The sequence below is a fragment of the Bos mutus genome, chromosome 16, assembly GCF_027580195.1.
Source record: "Bos mutus isolate GX-2022 chromosome 16, NWIPB_WYAK_1.1, whole genome shotgun sequence".
Classification (NCBI taxonomy): domain Eukaryota; kingdom Metazoa; phylum Chordata; class Mammalia; order Artiodactyla; family Bovidae; genus Bos; species Bos mutus.
The window spans coordinates 25,308,069-25,329,348 of NC_091632.1; the positions used below are offsets into that span (position 1 = coordinate 25,308,069).

The 21,280-nt window shown below is 42.6% G+C and overlaps 1 protein-coding gene across 1 annotated transcript in view; it reads right to left on the reverse strand.

The window, feature by feature from the left end:
• Positions 1-6,298: 6,298 nt before the first annotated feature.
• AXDND1 (axonemal dynein light chain domain containing 1) overlaps positions 6,299-21,280 on the reverse strand; it is a 79,478-nt gene continuing 64,496 nt past the window's right edge. Inside the window, exons 22-26 of the mRNA XM_070384863.1 lie at positions 18,947-19,060; positions 15,895-15,999; positions 10,180-10,262; positions 9,091-9,329; positions 6,299-6,639 (exon numbers count right to left, since the gene is read on the reverse strand). Of these exons, the coding sequence (XP_070240964.1) occupies positions 6,575-6,639; positions 9,091-9,329; positions 10,180-10,262; positions 15,895-15,999; positions 18,947-19,060 (606 nt within the window). The 3' untranslated portion in view covers positions 6,299-6,574. The remainder of the gene's footprint in view (positions 6,640-9,090; positions 9,330-10,179; positions 10,263-15,894; positions 16,000-18,946; positions 19,061-21,280) is intronic.

Sequence of the window (21,280 nt, forward strand, 5' to 3'; positions counted from 1 at the left end):
TTCCTAACAGCACATTATAATAAAGCTGGACAAAATGATGCCAACCTTAGGGTCATCACTGTCATACATCTGTAAGCTGCCTCCTCATCTCCATTCACAGATGGGAAAACTACACATTCTTACCCAATCTTACTAACTTAGAATTTCAGCCAAGCAATCCATCTTCCCAAGGTTACACTGGATGTATTAGATGACTTCAAAACCCACGTATTCCTACACCATGCCAAATTAACTTATTGATATAACAATCTGCTTATGTTTGCTAATTATCGAGACTATAACTTTCAATTTTGTTTCAAAAGACTGTTTCATCCAATTCTGAAAAATGTTTCATATCTTCTTATTAAAAGTCTTTCCAGTCCTTCCTCCCAAAGATCAAACTAGTTCATGGAGGAGTGGCAGGGCTGAAAGTCATGGATTGAGTCACCTCTGCTGGAGGAAATGCAGGATTTTGAAGCCAAAGGAGCAAGAAAAGTTCTAAACCATGCAGAAGTGCCAAAATACAAAATGTGGAATCCAAATGGCTGTCAAATCCAAGTAAGCCAAAGGCAGCTAACAAAAATTGCCAGAACCAGGAATATGATGCCAGAGAGGAAACCAATCACTGATGAGGCAGTGATCGGATGAGAGTTGGAGCAGGGTCGGGGGGGAAGCTCCTGGGTGATTTCCTAGAATAGCTAATATATTAGGGCTTGCAGTTTGCTTTTGTGGACCAGCTAGGGCACGGTCATAGATGGTCCACCTCGCATTTAAAGGCCCAGTGGCAATTAGAGCCTCCTTGAAGCGGGAAGTATTTCTCATGACCAATGCCCATACCCATCCAAGTGTACTGGTTACTGGAGTTAAGGTGGCATCAAGAATAGTTGGTCACTTTTTGCCCCATACAGATGGTTCCTAATTTCAGAGTGGCAAATGTTGGCATGAGCAATGACAGAGGTGGTAAGATCATGCTGGTTCTTGTCTACAGCCATACCACCCTGAACGTGCCCGATCTCGTCTGATATCGGAAGCTAAGCAGGGTCGGGCCTTGTTAGTACTTGGATGGGAGATCATGCTAGTTCAGGCATAACCAGAGGCAGGAATAGAACAATAAGTGAATGCCAGGGTAATAATGCAATGATGACTTTTAGGACTCTTAATAATTCCTTAGAGCATGGTTCTTTTTGTCAATGGCAGATCTGTCTATATATCTGGGGGATGCCTACGGTATCACCCATTGGTTGGTCTCCTCTGATGTCTGTCTCGAGTCAACATTTAAATTGTTCACTGCCTTGCAGAGAGTACCTTCCAGGTCGTCTTGAATGATCTATGGCACCTTTAGGTATTAACCAACTTTTAGTTAGGGTAGGAGGGCTTGATGGGAAGGAATAATGGGGATAAGCTGCTACGAAACTGTTCTTGGTGAGAGGGCATAGTGAGTAATCAAAGGCAGGTTCTTCAGGGACTGCTTAGTGAGCTGATAGTGCTGCCCACAAGGTCTCAGCAGGAGAAGTTTTTCTCTTGAGGCCCAGGTGCTACGTTCCAACTGTTACTAATCTTGAAATGAGAGTAGAGGACAAGCTGGACAGTAGAATCCAAAACTAGGATACATACTAGGGAACAGTTTTTCTCTGGAAATTTACTTTAATATTAACAGAGTAGCAGTGTCTTAGTTCAGGCTCTTACAACAGAATACCATAGATGGTGGCTTATAAACCACAGGAGTTTATTTCTTACAGTTCTGGAGTCTGGGAAGCACAAGATGGAGATAACAGTTTATACAAGTCAATATCCAAAACACAGGTCATCCTAATGGGGCTTAGCAGGACTTCCTTGGAACTTCAAGGGCAAGCCCCACATCACCATTATCAGGGCAAGCCTAGAACTCTGCAATTTGGACTCCCCTGTATCTGGGAGCATGGTAGGTCATTCCGCCAATGTTTCTGCATTCTATATCCTTGGGGACCATTTCTGGATGATAGAATAAATATGTTCCTCCTCATTAGATTGCTCCTGGTTGCTGCAATACTCTTTGGCAGAGTCTATCAGGACTGTGAAGGTTCTGATGTCCTCTAGAATTTTAATTTGTGTGTCAGTGCATTTACTCAGTATTTGAGCTGAACAGTATGTAGAGAATGTAGAAGTCAAATCCTTTTGAAGAGGGTTCATCAACAGCACTTCTAGTTTTTTTCTGAGCTCGGAGGGAAAGTAGCACTGTTAACTAACAGCTTGGACTCTGCTGTCAGATATACCAGATTTGATCCCGACTCTATAACTTATTAGATGTTTAACCTTGGACATACAACTTATCCTGACATGAATGGGGATAACAGTAGAAACCACCTCACAAAGTTGTTGTGACTAAACAAAGTAATTTGTATGCAATGCTTAGCCCAGCGCTTATAAACCAGGTAAGTACTCAATAAATCATGACTATTATTATTTTTCTGATTTTAGCCCAGTAGATCTCAATGACAGTAATTGGGTCCATCTAAATAGGAGCCTGGCCCCTAATACAGATTGTCCCCGTGCTTCAAAGTTATCCCCCAATGGCCAGGAACTTATGTCCCCACAGAGGTTGTTCTTGGATAGAACCAGCTTAAGAATCTGCGCATGAGGTCTCCTGTATTAGAATCCTCCCACCCTGCAATATTTCAAGCATTTGTTTCAAAGGTGTAGAGCTCTTCTTTATGAAAGTAACACAAAAGCTAGACAGAAGAGAGGAGGTTCTCCTCTTGATCAGCAATAGTTCCAGCCATAAATCACATATGCTCCTCTTACCTTGGTTTGATTATTTGGGTGACCAGAGTGGAAAATGGGAGATGGGTTAATAGCTGTATCTTATAAACTCTAGGATCTGCTGGACATCTGAGATGGAAATATACAGTCTGCCCAAAAGTACTTTGCCTTGGTGAAAGATGATGGGAACTGTTCCTCTTACCTTTAGACTCTCAGAAGTTTTCTCACAGCTGGCCTAGAGGTAGCCTAAGATCAGGGGCTCATGGGACCCAACCCCTGCAAGTACAGGAGGATGCTCTCCATACAAAAGCCACTGCAAACCTAAAAGATGTGCAGGAACCCTTTCATCAGCCATTCCAGAACCACAGGAACACTGCCCAGGCCGATGGCACCACTGTGTACTGGATTGTTTAGGAACCTCTGGAAGGCTGCCTTCGTTGGTCTTGCTCTTAGACACCCCATCTTAGACAAGTTGCACCATCCACGAAGTCCTGCTTCTTGAAAACCTGTGCATGGCAGAGCTCATTTTTGAGGCTGGGGGATTAGCGGGCTTGCTCAACAGTCCTGAATAGGAGACTGTCTTGAATGAAATAGGCAGACTTGGCTGGAATGAACTGTCTGTTATCCAGAGTAGAAGTTTTGATGAACTCCAGACACAGCCTCAGGCTCAGAGAGCAAGCACCCCAGTTTTGGAAGTAAGCAGGCCCTAGGCCACAAGACTACAACAGTTATGCTCCTAATTTCAGAGCAGCTCCTCTGCTTCCTGTGGGAGAATGCTTGCTCATAGGTGGCAGGCTTATTTGGAATTCCAGAAGTGGGCACAAGGTGCTCTAGATTTGGGGCCCTCAAGCAGAATTCTCAGCAGTCTTTGAAAGTGAAATGCAAAATGTAGGTTACCCAGGCAACATCTGAGTCATTGATCTCCGGCTGGAAAAGGCCAAACACAAGAGGAAAGACTAGCCAACATGTGCCAGAAAGTACCGACAAGTGACTTGAACACGGTCAAGTGGGTAGAACCTTAGTGTAGAACCAGAACTCTTGGGAGAGAGTTGTACGGTACCCACGTGTGTGAAGTAGGTCTGGGTGTGTGGTGAAGAGCCAGGCCTGGTAGACTGGGGACTTGCTCACCAAACTTCCTGAGGTCCCTAAGACACTAGCACCTCGGCTCCCTAGGGATGTGGAACATGTCACCACTGAGACTGGGACACTGAGGAGTGTGATGAGGCCCATCCAGTCAGCACAGCTTTGTCTGAACAGCTGAGCACAGAGTGGCTGGTCTCCTTTGTCACATGCACAGGAGCCTCACTGCCAGAGAAACATAATAAGAGCTCTTCCCTCCACTCTGCTCAGGGGACCACCTCAGGGTCATCTTGAGAAGATACGGCAGTGACTCAAGGACTACCTAAAATTTCTCACAAGTCAGCTACTTGGGAAAGTGAAGATGCCCAAGACAACTTTCAGAAAGCCGTAGTGCAGAGGCCTTCTCTGTAGAATACTTTTTTTTAAACCACCAAATGTTCATTACACCTTCCTACCACCAGCCTGATTTTATCTGGGTATTTCCTTTCCCTGTACTGTGTTCTGTCTCAACAAAACAGAAGAGCCAGGGGTCCTTCCTTCCCTTTTAAGAAGCTAGAGAGATCCCTGACGCCTTCTCACCATCCCTGGTACATCCATGGGTGGTTTGTGACTACAAGGTGGCCTTTCTCCCTCGTGGGACTTTAAGAATAATATAATGATGGAAGAAATGACTGGAGTTCAGTTGGTGGGTGAGATGGTAAAGCAAATTTTGCTTCTGATCTAAACTGCCTGATCCTATCTTATTCTTAGCCTGGTTCTTTAAGACTCTCCTTCAATCCTTCAATTTGAGGCTCCCCAATATGCTTTCAATAAATTATTTTTTCATTTGGGGGTTGCAAGAATGGGTTTTTGTGACTCACAACCAAGCCACCGCAACTGGGTACCCAACATCTCATTCTAATTGTAGTGGCATCTGGCCTCACTCTGATCTTTAAGACAGCCTTCCACCTAACGGAGCTGACACATTCTGAGGGGCCAGACCCTTGTGTTCAGGCACGGGGGCTGATTTCTATGAAAACGACCGCTCAATCCTACAAAGAAGGGAATTAATTTTTTTCAAGTGTTCTAAAATTTCACCAAAAAACCTCAATTTGCTAGAATCATTCAAGAATCTCTCTAGGAAAGTGAAAAGGTGGGGCTTGCTCTGCCCTACCAAGTGGTACCTGGAAGTGTGAGCCAGTAGCTTGATCTGTGGCTTTCAGGTGGGCCATGTGCCTAGTCAGTTGTCTGAAGAATTTCATGTTTTCTTTCCCCAGAATTAAGGAGTCATCTAGTAGGCCTAGATTGACCCCAAGCAATTTTGAAACCCACCCCACAAACACTTTGGTATGTGTGGGTCAAGGCAGGCCTGACCAGGGGTTGGGTTTAAACAGGGCTGAGGACTCTGTAGTCAGAGGGTTTCTGAGGCTTAAGGAACAGACAAAATCCTACAATTCCAGGAGATAAATCCAAAGGAACAGCAAATATGTGGAACCAAAGCAGGTCAAGAAATCTCATAGGTGTCTGGAGCCAGGGGGAGATAAAACAAATGCAAGAGAGCCCGGAGAAGTGAGGTAAGAGGGACTCCTTGCTGAGTGACCGGCCAGATGTCCATTTGTCATTTGCAACATACTTTTGAAGCTTGGTCCATCTCTAATGCCAAGATGTACCCAGGGTCATGAACAGAGCAGACAAATAAGGCAATAAAAGTGAAAAATGGAGATTCTGGGTGAATCTTCAATAACATTGGCCCCTGTGAAGGAAGTCATCTGAGCAATGGCCTGGTGGCCCATCACCATTGTCGGACAATCCAGACACAGAGCCAGCGAGCTGGGGTCTTAGCAATTAGCTCTGAGGTCTTGGCGAGTTTTTGCCCATTTGGGGCCTCAATTTCATCTTCTGAGAAATGGGGGATAAACAGTCTCTCCTCCACCTACTTTGCAGGGTTATTGTGAAGACTAGATAAATCTTAAGAATGCCTGGAGTAAGGGTCTTCCCTCCTGGCTCAGTGAAAAATTCCCCTGCCAATGCAGGAGATACAGATTTGATCCTTAGTCTGGGAAGATCCCACATGCCGAGGAACAACTAAGCCTGTGTACCACAGCTATTGAGCCTGTGCTCAGGAGTCCAGGAACCGCAACCACTGAGCCCATACGCGGCCACTACTGAAGCCCCCGCACCCACAGCCCTTGCTTCACAAGAGGCGCCACAACAATGAGAAACCCGTGCAATAAAGAGTAGCCCCCACTCACCTCAAGTAGAGAACAGCCCACACAGCAACGAAGACCCAGCACAACCAAAAATAAATAAATAAAATTATTTAAAAAGAAGAGAAGAAAAAAAAATTTAAAAAGGAAAAATAATTTTAAAATTATTTTAAAGGATTCTTTCTTATTTTCTGAAATAAGAAATCTGAAAATGCTGCAGAAACCTAACAGTGTTATCAGGATCCCCTCTTTTAAATTGAAAAAAATAATGCTTTTTATTTGCCATTCTCCTCTGCAGAGTTCAAAGTCCTCAGAAAGCATAATTTTCTTGACAGAAGCTGACACTTTTCATAGACTTCTGCTGGGAAATCAACTGAAGAGGCTAGAAAACCTTTACACAAACCATTTTTAATTTTGGAAATAAGCTAATTGATTGATTGCCTAGAACCATCACTGTGACTTTAACGAGAAGATGTTCCTGAGTTGTCTACTGCAAAGGGAGTCCCGTCAGTTGAGCCACATTGTCAGTTCAAAAGTGCAGAGATATCTGGGATGGGTGTGGTGTGGTGTAGCCCAGCATCCTGTGGTTGCTATTTGGGTTTCGTCTTGGATTTAGTCCGGAGTTTGGATTTAGAACCCTCCTTGCGCTGTATCTCTGAAAAGACCAAAACAATTATTGTAGTAATAATACCTTATATTCATTAAGGACTTTTGATTTTACAAAGCATTTTTAAAATTCTGTCTGCATGAGTAAGCCCCAAGCTACAAACCATGTGCCCAAAATTCGACTCCACATTGGTTACTGGGATTGAGAATGTATGTTCTCAAAGTTTATGGGTAATGAGGATAGAAGAGAAAGAACAATATGTCTTCCTTTCTTCCTTCCAGTACATACCCCAAACTTAGGGAAAAATTTTCAAATAGAGCTGGGTATCTAGAACCCTCCCATATCCATGGCTGTACCCCTGTGTGTCTCTTGGTCCCTGTTCCCTCCAATCTGTCATGCACAGATCCTACACAAGCCTGCTGACTGCACCATGAAACGAAGCTTCTCAGTTTTCTGAGAATCCTTCTGACTGGCTGCAGCCATCTTCCTCCCGCATTCAACGGTCCCCTTGTTCACACCCTGTCTTGTCCCCGTTCTTCATCACAGGCCTCACTTTGATCAGAGACTAAGCCACATTCATCTTTGTAAACACCAAGCTCCATTCCTTTCTCCATCAATAATTCAGAACACAGTGATTCGCTGTTAAAAATAATGACATAAAAATAAATGTCTTCCTACTCCATCCAAATCTTTTCCTTACTCAGCATTCACAAGGCTCCTTCCTTCACTGTATGATTTTCCATTCCTTCACTGAACAACGATTAGGAGACAAGAGATCTCCCTGCACTAACTCATAAAATAGGACCCAGTATGTTCCATATGCACGTCAGATTGCTCCAAGGTATCTGTGTGTGTTGTTTTTTTTTCAAAGGAGCTGCCTGCTAACTCTAAGGAATGTCTAACTTGTGGATTTTTCAGAGAAATGTTTAGGTCACTTGCATGGCATGGGGATTGCCTTGCTTAGCAGCCTGATCCCCTAAGCTTTGCAAGGCTTCTCATCCTCTACTTTTGAATCCCTAGCAGTGACTCTGATGAGGGGTGTGGAAAGGAGGGAGAAGAGGGGTTGTATCCTTGTTGTGTGGGTTATTGTTTGCAGGCTGGGACCTAACTGAATAGTTATCCTCCGCCTAAAATTATTAAAATGTTTTATTTTTGTATTTAAACTAATCCCCAAGACTTTTATGGAAATGGACGAAACTAAAGTCACTCATCCCATGTTGTTAACACGAAGACCTTTTCTGTGATTTGCATATAGTAATTTACACCATGGGTGGAGGAACCTAATGGGCTACAGTCCATGATGTCGCAAAGAGTCAGACCCAACTTAGCAACAACAATCTAGGGAAGGTCTAGTTTCTAGATTATTGGGATAAAATCACACCACAATAGAAGATAAATTTTTTTTTTTAATTCATGAAAACTACCTCACATACATTCAGACCTAAGGCTAAAGGATCTTCACACCGGGAATGATTAACATTTTACCAGTTCAGAGTTAACAGGAGAGAAAATGGACTCAGATTCCTCCTGCTCCAGTACTGACAGGATACAGCACAGCTGGGCCAGAGACTGTGAGTGACTGGCCAACTTACTGCTTTTGCTGGAGGTAGAGACAGAGGTGACAGAGAAAAATAGATAATAGATATCTGCCCAGTACCACCCCTGGCACCAGAACCTGTCCTGGGAACAGACTGCAGGTTGAAGATGAAAGCAAAAATCAAAAAATAGCCCCAATATTGGGGATATTAAAAACTCTTTGAGGGAAGATTACAGATTAATTAGAGATAAGAAAATGAAGAGTGAAATTCCTCTTCTTGTTGAATAAAGATTATTTTCATCATAGCCAATCCACCAAGTACTAAAAACTAAAGACAACATTCCCCATAAACCTTTAGCAACCAGAGACAATGTATATCAATGTTTAGGCATATTTGTTCTGGTCTTTTTTTCTAGCTTTAAAAAATTGTGATTATTTCCTTTGACTAGATTCTCAAGAGTGAAATTATTAAGTCAAAATACATGTATATTTTTGAGGCCTACCCATATACACTCTCAAACTGCTTTCTCAAAGAGTTATACCTGTCTGTCCACCCACAAGTATTATTTGTAAAACTACTTTGCGCCCTCTGTCCAGCACTGTATTCTTTGTTTTTAAAAAGCTTTGCCAGTTTCATAAGTTAAAATTGTATCTCATATTAGTTTATCAGTCACCATTGCTAGTCATTTGGATGTGTGTGTGTGTGTGTGTATGGATTCCTAGGAGAAGTATGAACTAGTAGATCACCACGAAAAATAGTAAGCTCTTCTAAAATATTTATGACCCAATCAAGTTTTCACTCATAAAGTGAAGTGAAGTCACTTATTCGTGTCCAACTCTTTGCGACCCATGGACTGTAGCCCACCAAGCGCCTCCATCCATGGGATTCTCCAGGCAAGAATACTGGAGTGGGTTGCCATTTCCTTCTCCAAATGAAGCAAAAATGAGAAAGCAATGCTCACCTTTCTTTGGAGATTTTGAGGATCTGTCTTGTGGTCTGATTTCTTCTTCTTCTTCTTTTTCTTCTTCTCTTTCTGCTTCATTTTCTTCTTCTTCTACTTCAGACTCCTTCACTTTATACTTCATCAATACTTCCTCTAATTCTTTCTCCAGTTCTTTATTTCTTATAAGGGTATAATGAAGTCTTTCATTCACATCATCAAACCTCTCCTCAGCTTGTCTGGCTCTGCTTTCGACCTCTCTGATGTTGACAAAGTCCAGAGAAACACAATAAAATGGAAAGGTCTGAAAAAGTATCTTTCAGATCTAGAAACTCATTGTCCAAAAAAGGTAGTGGGATGAGAAGAATATATATGAACAGCACAAACAAAGAAAGCAGCAGCATCAATGTTTAGCCAAGAATTGAGGGTCTAGGAGCTACTCTGGAAGGTAATGTCAGAGTTGCAGTCATGGTGCGATTTAAGAATATATTTATAATTTCTTAATGAAACTGACTTTTGGATATTTGGAATTCTCCACCAATAGCCAAGGAACCCTTTTCAGTGATTAAGCTTGGCTTCTCTATATTGATATAATCCAACAAGCAAACAAAATAGTGTCCCTTATTTTCCAGCACCTTTAAAACCAGATCTTACAGAAGCAAAAACCAGTTTGAAGTGTGCTTAAATAACTAGAACATGTATGTCTATATCTCTTCTTCTCATAGTTTCTTAGCCATCTTAACTCTATTGTCCTTCCTACCATTTGGGTTATGTAACCTTCTTTCTTGCACACAATAGCTTCTTCTAGTTCCATTTATTTCTCTAGCTCATCTTTTAAAACATACTGAGCTGGATCACTCCTCACACTCTGTTCCCACCCTATATACACACACAACACTGGACTTCCTCCATCTCCAATGTAGCTGAGGACAGCTGTCCCTACTGGAGCAGTTTAATTCATTGCCTCCAGACGATTTGATGGTACCCATCCTGCTTGTAAGGAAAAAGGAAACAGGAGAACGAAAAATAAGCCAAGAAGTGTGCATTTCTCAGCTAGATCTCCTGGACAACAATCTCTGTCTTCTTACCATTGTGGTGTCTCATACTTACATTAACTTCTCCTGTGTGCGATCAAGTATAGCCATTGCTTCAAGATACTTTGGGGCCAATGTACCTTGATGAGCTGATTCTCTCTGACAAGAAAAGTATGTACTATGAATGAACTGAAAGTCCCAACAGTAAATAGCCTCCTTCTTCAGGATGTTCTGGACCAAGCTATCTTTTTCTACTATTCATATTTATATAGTAGATGATTAAACACACTCTTAATATGAAAGAAGAACAGGGATTTACTGTGGCCAAATACCATACCAGATTGCCAATTATTCATACTTAGGTGGATATAAAACTATATTAGAGTTGTAAAGAAGAAGCAGGGAAAACAATATCAACAAAAAGAAGCAGGGAAAGAAGAGAAAGTTTAAAAAATAAAGAGAAGGGCAAACATATTTCTCTAACCAAGTTAAATATCAAGGAAATCAATTATATTTCTCTCATTAATAATTTACTTCACTAAGCACATAACATTGCATAATCCAATCAAATCTTTCCGTTTCTTAGGAAACTTCAGATATCAAAGTAGAGAAAATATATTAAAAAAAAAAAACCTCTTACTTATTTTGACTTTAAATATACTCCAGAAAACAAAATAAGAGGAAGACAAAAGAGAAAATTTAGAAGACAAAAACTATATGTGAAAATGAACATTATGAGGCATTTTTCCAGACCTGTGTACTTTAAAAAATCTCTTTTATCCACATTTCCCCAACAGAGACATGTAAAAGGTAAACCCCACCTTCTAGATGGAAAGGGGGACCTAAGAGGATAGGCAGCCTGCCATCATCACAGAAAGATCTAGTGGTTAAAGCAAAACCTTCATCTTGGCCTCTCCATCCTCAGTCACACATGGTACTGCACTATGCTCACTTTTTCTAAAAGCAAACCAGCAAAAATAAACTATCAAACGAGTTCACTTTTCCTCTAGCTCTTTTATTCTTTTGCTATTGTCTCAGTCACATGTTTTTCCCCTTTCTGTCTTGCCTCCCCTTCGGATAATAAATCTGTCCTTGTTCGGGCTGGACCAGCAATGTGTCACGTGGCCTCACTTATACAGCACATACTACTAATTTATTTATTCTTTGAATCCAAAAGGAAGGTTTTTCACAGAAGAGGCTTCTGGAACTGGAATTCCACATGATTTGTACAGCGACATGAAGCAGTTTTAACTACAGGTGGAAACCAAAGTAGATCAGGACTGTACTCTGTGAACGGTACCTTTCAGCCTTCTGACTCTCCTCATTCATTCAAAAGACAGATATTTAGTTACAATGTGCCAGCGAAGCATTCCTCTGTTTTGAAACCACCAAGTACAGATTAATGTTTTGTGGTCCTTTGCAAATCCTTCAGTAGGAAATTCCCATGGTCCAAAATGCTGGACGGTTGGGTTTCTAGAATTATGGCCTCCTCTATGTATGCCAAGGAGCAAACTTCCCTGCATCAGCCATATATATGGATACAGACTGTTGTTGTTTAGTTGCTAGGTCATGCCCAGCTCTTGTGCAACCCCATGGATCACGGCCCACCAGGCTCCTCTGTCCAGGGGATTTCCCAGGCAAGAATACTGGAGTGGGTTCCCATTTCCTTCTCCCGGGGTCTTTCCGACCCAGAGATTGAACTCACATCTCATGCTTGGCAGGTGAACTGGATTCTTTACCAATGAGCTACCTGGGAAGCCCACTGGATATAGATGCCTCAAAGGAAATCACAGAGACTCTGCCTTGAGCCCTTTTTCCATATTTGAAGCTTCCTCTGGCTTTTACGCTCTTTCGCCCACTTAATAGAGACAAACACGGGCCACGTGGCCTTGGAAGCAACGGCATTGGCCGTCCTTGTTTGTGCCAGCCTGCTGTGGCTTGCAGCTAGTCTCTCTGTCAGACTCCAATTATACCTTTGGCCTTTTGGGCTTGGTTTTCCTGAGGTCTGACTCTACTAATGGGCTTAATGAATTTTTGGCAGTGCTGGGTCTCCATTGCTGTGCAGGCTTTCTCTTGTTGCGGCGAGCAGGGGCTACTCTCCAGTTATGGTGCACGGGCTTCTCATCGCAGTGGCTTCAGTAGTTGTGGCTCCCGGGCTCTAGAGCACAGGCTCAATAGTTGGGGCACACAGGCTTAGCTGCTTTGCAGCATGTGGGACCTTCCCTGACCAGGGATTCAAACTTGTATCTTCTGCATTGGCAGGAGGATTCTTTAACACTGAGTCACCAGGGAAACCCACTAATGGGCTTTAGATTGGACTAACATCTTTAGCTTGAGACTATTTCAGGGAGGATCTGGCTTCAGACCCAGTTCCTTGGAATCCAATGCTGAGTACTGAATGCCTGGCCAGCCACAGTGACCCTGTCAGCTTTGGACATATTTTCCGGACCCACCAATTCCAAGAACCCTTCCCTGCTGCCATTAAAAGATGGATAATTTGGTCACTGCTCTTAATACCTACGCCGGGGATACACGGTACTGTGGAAGGAAAACACAGGTTTCTAAGCGCTTCCTTTAGCTCGGTGAAAGAAATATGGCTGATCCTCCAAGTCTGACCCCTACTCTTTCTTTCAAAGGAGTTTAGAGGTAATCAGCAAAAATCTCCAGTCTCCCTCAAATTTACAACTCTTTACAAACAGGCAGAACCTGTGGTTTGAAGGCAGGCCTAAAAGAGATTGTTCCTAACATCTTGCTCTTTAGGGTAGCTGAGCCTTAGGCAACCCAGTTCGTGCAGCAGGGGGCAGTGCCTGGGGTCAGCTGAACACTGAGGGTAGCCTCCGGGAGAGTTTGCTGAATTTAGTCTTCCCATACCTCCACCCGTCAGCGAATTGTTACAGAGTTCAGGCTGCTTCTCCTCCAGGGACAACTTTGAAATGATTCGCATTCAGAGAGGGCCACAAGGGGTGCCCTGCGGCAAGTTCTCAGACTTGATTAAATCAGGCGGCACCTTAGGATGTGCAGAGGCAGAGTCAGGGCTGCTTACTGGGGTCACTTGATTCACCAGTGAAATCAGGAAGTGCCAGACAGGATAGTGACTGAAACAGGCACAGCAGGCGGAGTTTTGTGCACGGTTCCTGCTTTGAGTACAGTCTTCAGGAATCCCACAAAGTCCTAATTTCCAGCTAAGTGAAGAGAGTTTTGAATAATTGATAGTCCATCCCTCTCCCTCTCCTAGTTACGGTGGACATGACAAGTTATACCTGCAAACCACAAGGTTTTTGCTTCTCTGTCCCTTCTTTCCTTTTCTCTTTCCTTCCCCAGTGTCAATCAAACTGCCTCCTGGGAGCTGTGTTTGCAGACCATAAAAAGAGAGAGCCACTGCCCAATAGAACCAGTGCCTTGGATCTGTAGCCCTGCTAAATGGTTGCTACATTCTTAGGGCCAGAGGCCAAGTGTCTGTCAAAAAGAAAAAAAGAAAGACAGGGGGGAAAAAAGGATAAAAGAAAAACAAGCAAACAAAGCAAAAGAAATTTCTACAGTGGAAGTTTTAAAATCTTAAACTGCCCTCAGGGAGCCCCGATGTCTTTATGAATGGAAAGAGCACAGAGCCAAGGCCCCTCCTGCCCCACCGAATCCACAGCACAGTCCACATCAAGACAGCACCCTTCCCCCAGGCTCCACCTCCCACCCTGAATCTCTGACCTCCTCCAGGTCAAGGATCTTCATTCTCTGGGTACCGACGTCCCCAAAGATCAACTTTGTCTTCACTTGCCTAGCACACAGGGCCCCTCTGTTTGAGCACCTGGTGATCCCTTTCTACCTGTGGGGTAGTCACCACCCCTAGGATGAATGTGATTCTCCCTTATTTCAAGGAACTTGCAAGTATATCTGGATGGCATTTTAGTCCATTTTAGGCCTCAGGGTCAACGAGAACCTGGCCAGTTGGGTTTTCAGGGATCTATAGTAGAACATTAGCAACTTTTCAAAGCCGAGAGATAGACTTTCTGGACCGCATCGTCCTCAGGTGGGCTCGCCACACGGCACCACACTGTATCAGATGGAACTGTGGCATCCTGGCGCAGGAGCCCCACACTATCAAAGACAAGCACCGCACCCTCCATTTTGCCCCAGGCTACAGGCTTTTGTTTTCCTGGCTGCTTCTCGCCACACTGTAGGCCAGACCCTGATGCCTTGCCAGGCTTCCCAGATGGCACTAATGGTAAAGAACCAGACTGCCAATGCAGGAGACACAGAGACAAGGGTTCAATCCCTGGGTCAGGAAGATCCCCTGGAGGAGGACACAGCAACCCACTCCAGTATTCTTGCCTGGAGAATCCCATGGACAGAAGAGCCTGGCAGGCTACAGTCCATGGGGTCGCAAAGAGTCGGACATGACTGAAGTGACTTAGCACGCACACTGACGCCTTGCCAGGATAGCATAGCAGGGCTTTTACCTCAGGGGAGAAAATCTGGGGTAGGAAGGTTTTGGGTGGGACTGGTGGGGGGTTCTCATTATAGTGCTACCCTTTGTTTGCTTTTTTAGAAAATATGTCTCATGACATTGCATTTGCATCGTTTACCCCTACATCTTTGCCTCACAGTCTTCTCACCTGATATGTGTGCATGCTCAGTTCAGTCGTGCCGGACCCTGTGACCCCATGGACTGTAGCCCGCCAAGCTCTTCTGTTCATGGGATTTTCCAGGCAAGAATACTGGAGTGGGTTGCCATTTCCTCCTCCAGGGGATCTTCCTGACCTAGGGATCGAACCTGTGTCTCCTGCATTGGCAAGCGGATTCTTTACCACTGAGCCACCTAGGAAGCCTATCAACTGACATATTAACATATAATTTTAGAAACTTGTTAAAAAGGCATTACTTTGGAAGAATGTGATTGCAACCCCCCCAACCCCCCTGCACCACTCTTTCTCCAACTTCGCCTGCTCCTGCCTAACTCTCCACATCATTTCACCCAGTTCTTCCTCCCAGAGTTGGAGCCTATTTCCTACAACCTCCCTTCACATACATCCCTGCAATCTGCCTCTACTCTGGACCATGCAGCCACTTTAGTGATCTAGCTGCTATCCACCAGTACCCTCAGCACAGCTCGCCATGCCTGTTCCTACTCAGACGGGTCAGACTCCTAGCAATGAAATGGTTCTTAACTTTGAGGTTGAGAAATTTGATGATGTCTATGGATTTCCAGCACATCCCCTTGCTCCCCAAGAAAATGCACAGTATGACTATACAGACAGAATGTTGCATACCAGTTTCAGGGGGTTAGTGGGATGAAGCCCACCCAGAGATTCCTAAAGTCATGGCATCCTGTACAGAGAGATACAAATCTAGAGCTAACTTAAGTGTAAATGATCCTAGAACTTTTTGTGAAGGAGTTTTAACTTTGTTTTCCTGCTGAGGTTCCATAGCTACTGTCTAAAGGTTTCCAGTTCCTCAGGAATTCTTGTGGTTGCTGGTATGTTCTTATCACAGTTATCAATAGAGTCTGTTGAACAAATACATTTTTTAAATTGATCAAATATTGACCATAATATTGTTAAGTTAAAGAAAGGGATGAAATGCTGATTTTAAAATGAGTTTTAAGGAAGAGAATGAAAAGTTTTTGTGAACAAACAAGAGTTTTTCCAAGGATGATGCTGGGAGAAAAATAAATCTGGAAAATATATTACTTAAGCGTTCTCTTAGAAATGCTAAAAGTTATGTTAGATCCATATAATTTTTACATAATATTAAATTTTCTAGTTTTGAATTTCGTAGCTGAGTTGCAGATACATACCCAAGAAGACAATGCATCTGTTCCATATAGAGGTTGGGAATGAATATTTTCATCTTCTCCAATGACTCGAATGATTTTTTCCTTTTCTGTGGATGTCGAAGGTTTCTAGGGCATAGAAATACCACAGACCTGTTAGTGAGCTGGTGTGTGACCCAGTGGCAGGGCAAGTTGCCTGGTACCATGTCTGAAGCTTTGGTTTTCCATTTGTTTTCATCATTCAGGAAGCATTTAGAAGACTTACAGGAAACACTGTGGGAAAAATTAGCGGGGATAGGGAAGTGGGGACAAAGGGAAGTAACTGTGGAACAAAGAGGATTTCTTTCAGACCTCAGGAACTCATAGGACTGTGGGAGAGATAACCAATAAAATAATTATGGTCTACATGATTACTGTGATCATAAAGGTAAGTTCCAAGAGCTATGTGTACCCAGAAAAGGGCCCTGCATTTTGTCTAGACACCTTAGGTTTTTGTTATTTTTTTTTTTTTTACAGTGAAACGACATTTGAAAGCTGAATAGGAGTTTGTAAAATAGGAAGGAAAGGGCCTGAACTCAGATGTCAGAAGAAGGGAAGGAGGAGATTTAATAGGTATGACAGATTTAGTGGCCAAAAAATAATGTATTCCATATATTTTGCCTTTTATATGCCAAGTACTATAACAGAAGAAAAGCAGAAAATGCTGATCAAAAGAGGCATGGGTGTTATATAATATTTTTATTCTTTTGTACAGTATGTAAAGTGAGTAAAGGATGTATGTCATGGTCTGGGGTCATGCCAATATTTAAACTATTCACAGCGAAAGAAACACCCCAGGGAAGTAAATTAAGACAAAATGGAGAGTAATCATGAGTTCTGAAAGAAAAAGAAAATAGTAGTCCACCCAGGAATTACAAGGGCTCTTATGGCAGACTAAACTAGGTCTGAATGTTGGTTCTGCCACTTAATAGCATATGGTTTTCAGTACATCAGTTCCTTTTTGAGCTTCAGTTTTCTTATCTGTAAAATGGGAACAATAATATTTACCTTGAGGTTGTATTATGTAAGTAAGAGATAACATGCAAAGCATATAGGCCGTGGTAGGCACTCAATTATTGGTAGTTATCATTGTATTTTCATTATTATTATTATTACAAATGCCCCAATAAGGGTTATTTTTATTATTAATGCCATGGCAGGGGTGGAGACAGGATAAGGAAAAGAGAAGTGTGGATGGCCTGAGGGGAGTGAGAAAAGGCAGCTCAGAGTGGGAGCTGAGGAGTGGAGACCAGGAGTTTAAACAACTATTTGAAAAATATGGCAATGAAAGGATAAAGAAACAGCATCAGAGTGAGAGGTAGATTGTGTAGTTATCAGTTGTATAGGTGAATGAGGCCAGTTAGAAAGGGCTGAATTTAGAAAGGAAGAGGGGCACCCTATCCTTGGAAAATAAAGACATAACTGTGCATGCAAGTATGGGTAAATCTAAATGAGGCTTCAGCAATACATGAACCGTGAACTTCCTGATGTTCAAGCTGGTTTTAGAAAAGGCAGAGGAACCAGAGATCAAATTGCCAACTTCCACTGGATCATGGAAAAAGCAAGAGAGTTCCAGAAAAATATCTATTTCTGTTTTATTGACTATGCCAAAGCCTTTGACTGTGTGGATCACAATAAACTGTGGAAAATTCTGAAAGAGATGGGAATACCAGACCACCTGACCTGCTTCTTGAGAAACCTGTATGCAGATCAGGAAGCAACAGTTAGAACTGGACATGGAACAACAGACTGGTTCCAAATAGGAAAAGGAGTATGTCAAGGCTGTATATTGTCACCCTGCTTATTTAACTTATATGCAGAGTACATCATGAGAAATGCTGGGCTGGAAGAAGCACAAGCTGGAATCAAGATTGCCGGGAGAAATATCAATCACCTCAGATATGCAGATGACACCACCCTTATGGCAGAAAGTGAAGAGGAACTAAAAAGCCTCTTGATGAAAGTGAAAGTGGAGAGTGAAAAGTTGGCTTAAAGCTCAACATTCAGAAAACGAAGGTCATGGCATCTGGTTCCATCACTTCATGGGAAATAGATGGGGAAACAGTGGAACCACTGTCAGACTTTATTTTTTTGGTCTCCAAAATCACTGCAGATGGTGATTGCAGCCATGAAATTAAAAGACGCTTACTCCTTGGAAGGAAAGTTATGACCAACCTAGATAGCATATTCAAAAGCAGAGATATTACTTTGCCAACAAAGGTCCGTCTAGTCAAGGCTATGGTTTTTCCAGTGGTCATGTATGGATGTGAGAGTTGGACTGTGAAGAAAGCTGAGTGCTGAAGAATGGATACTTTTGAACTGTGGTGTTGGAGAAGACTCTTGAGAGTCCCTTGGATTGCAAGCAGATCCAACCAGTCCATTCTGAAGGAGATCAGCCCTGGGATTTCTTTGGAAGGAATGATGCTAAAGCTGAAATTCCAGTACTTTGGCCCCCTCATGCGAAGAGTTGACTCATTGGAAAAGACTCTGATGCTGGGAGGGATTGGGGGCAAGAGGAAAAGGGGACGACAGAGGATGAGATGGCTGGATGGCATCACTGACTCAATGGACGTGAGTCTGAGTGAACTCCGGGAGTCGGTGATGGACAGGGAAGCCTGGTGTGCTGCGATTCATGGGGTCGCAAAGAGTCGGACACAACTGAGCGACTGAACTGAACTGAAATGAGGAAAGGAAGGAAGTTGAAGCGTTCACTCCAGATAATCTATTTCTACTTTCAATAGTATATATACACATGTATATACACACACTGCATTTGTTGCTGTTGTTTAGTCTCTAAGTCGAGTCTGACTCCCATGGACTATAGAGCCTGCCATTTCCTTCTCCAGGAGATCTTCCTGACTCGGGGATTGAACTCATGTCTCTGGCATTGGCAGGGGGATTCTTTACCACTAGCCATCTTGGAGGCTCAAATATATATATATTTTTTCATTATATATTCATTCTTTAAATATATATATTCATTATATATTTTCTTTAAAAATATAAAGGAAAAGGAAATAATACTAAATAATCTTACCTCTTCTGCACTCTCTTCTTTCTTTTCCTTCTCAAGTTTCTTGTCCTCCATGTTTTCTTCAATTTCTTTATGAATCTTTCCTGCTTCAGGCTCACTTAATCCTTTTAGAATATCCTATTAGACACAACAATACTATATTGTAGCTTAGTGGACATAAATATTTATGCAGAAGATTACCAATATTTCCATTCAAAAAATATTTAATGAGCATTAATTTTGTAACTGGGCACTATGCTAGTGATAAGGATACAAAGGTAAATAAGAACAGTCCCTGGCTTAAGCAGCTTACAGTTTAGTGGACAAGAAAATACTATGGTGACATATAGTCAAAGAGCAGGAGCACCTAAGCCAGATCTGGTATTGGGCAGGGGTGAAAGAGAGGGTTAATCCAGAAGGTTTCTTGGTGGACACAATGTCTGCGTTTCCTCTTGAAGGATGGGTGAGGAGAAAAAAGATGGCACAAGTGAGTTCCAGACAGAGAATGTTATTTGCACATGACTGGCACTAAGAACAAAAGGAAGTCAATAGAACAAAAACTTAGAAGCAGATGGACAGGAGCACAGTCAGAGGAAGGACTAGGATATTATGCCAGGGAGACTGGATTTTATCCTGACATACCAATAATTTGACCTGTTTCGCATTTCAAAACAATCACTCTAGCAACTTGTTGTCAGTCACTCAGTCGTGTCTGACTCTTTGTGACCTCATGGACTGCAGCACACCAGGCTTCCCTGTCCTTGACTATTTCCTGGACTTTGCTCAAACCCAGGTCTATCGAGTCGATGATGCCATCCAACCATCTCACCCTCCGCCACCCCCTTCTCCTTTTGACTTCAATATTTCCCAGCATCAGGGTCTTTTCCAATGAGTCGGCTCTTCACATCAGATGCCCAAAGCACTGAAGTTTCAGCTTCAGCATCAGTCTTTCCAGTGAATATTCAGGACTGATTTCCTTTAGGAATGACTGGTTTGATCTCCTTGCTGTCCAAAGGACTTTCAAGAGTCTTCTCCAGCACCACAAAAGCATCAATTCCTTGGCACTCAGCTTTCTTTATGGTCCAACTCACATCCTTACATGACTACTGGAAAAACTATGGCTTTGACTATACAGATCTTTATTGGCAAAGTTATGTCTCTGTGTCTGTTAATTTTGTGGCTGCAGTTACTGTTCGCAGTGATTTTGGAGCCCAAGAGAATAAAATCTGTCACTGCTTCTACTTTTTCCCCTTCTGTTTGCCATGAAGTGATGGAATCATGATCTTAGTTTTTTGAATGCTGAATTTTAAGCCACCTTTTTCACTCTCATCTTTAACCCTCATCAAAAGGCTGTTTAGTTCCTTTTCACTTTCTGCTGTTAGAGTGTTACCATCTGCATATCTGAGGTTGTTGATATTTCTCCTGGCAATCTTGATTTCAGCTTGTCACTCACCCACCCTGGCATGTCGCATGATGTACTCTGCATAGAAGTTAAATAAGCAGGGTGACCATATACAGCCTTGTCATACTCCTTTCCCAACTTGGAAACAGTCAGTTGTTCCATGTCTGATTTTAACTGTTGATTCTTGACCTGCATACAGGTTTCTCAAGAGACAGTTAGGTGGTCTGGTACGCCCATCTCTTATAGAATCTTCCACACATTTGTTGTGATCCAAACAGGCAAAGGCTTTGGCATAGTCAATGAAGCAGTTTTTCTGGAACTTCCTTGCTTTCTCCATGATCCAACAGATGTTGGCAATTTGATCTCTGGTTCCTCTCTCTGCCTCTTTGAAACCCAGCATATATATCTGGAAGTTCTCAGTTCATATACTGCTGAAACCTAGCTTAAAGGATTTTCAGCATAACCTTGCTAGCATGTGAAATGAATGCAATTGTATGATGGTTTGAACATTCTTTGGCATTATTCTTTGGGATTAGAATGAAAACTGACTTTTTCCAGTCCTGTGGCCACTGTTCAGTTTTCCAAATTTGCTGACATACTGAGTGCAGAACTTTCACAGCATTATTGTTTAGGATTTTAAACAGCTCACCTGAAATTCTGTCACCTCCAATAGCTTTGTTTGGAGTAATGCTTCCTACTGCCCACTTGACTTTACACTCCAGGATCTCCAGCTGTAGTTGAGTGACCACATCATTGTAGTTATCTGGGTCATTAAGACCGTTCTTATATAGTTCTGTATATTCTTACTGTTTCTGTCCTTTATCATGCCCATCCTTGCATGAAATGTTCCCTTGATATCTCCAATTTTCTTGACAAGATCTCTAGTATTTCCCATTCTAATGCTTTCCTCTATTTCTTTGCATTGTTCATTTAAGAAGGCCTTCTTATCTCTCCTT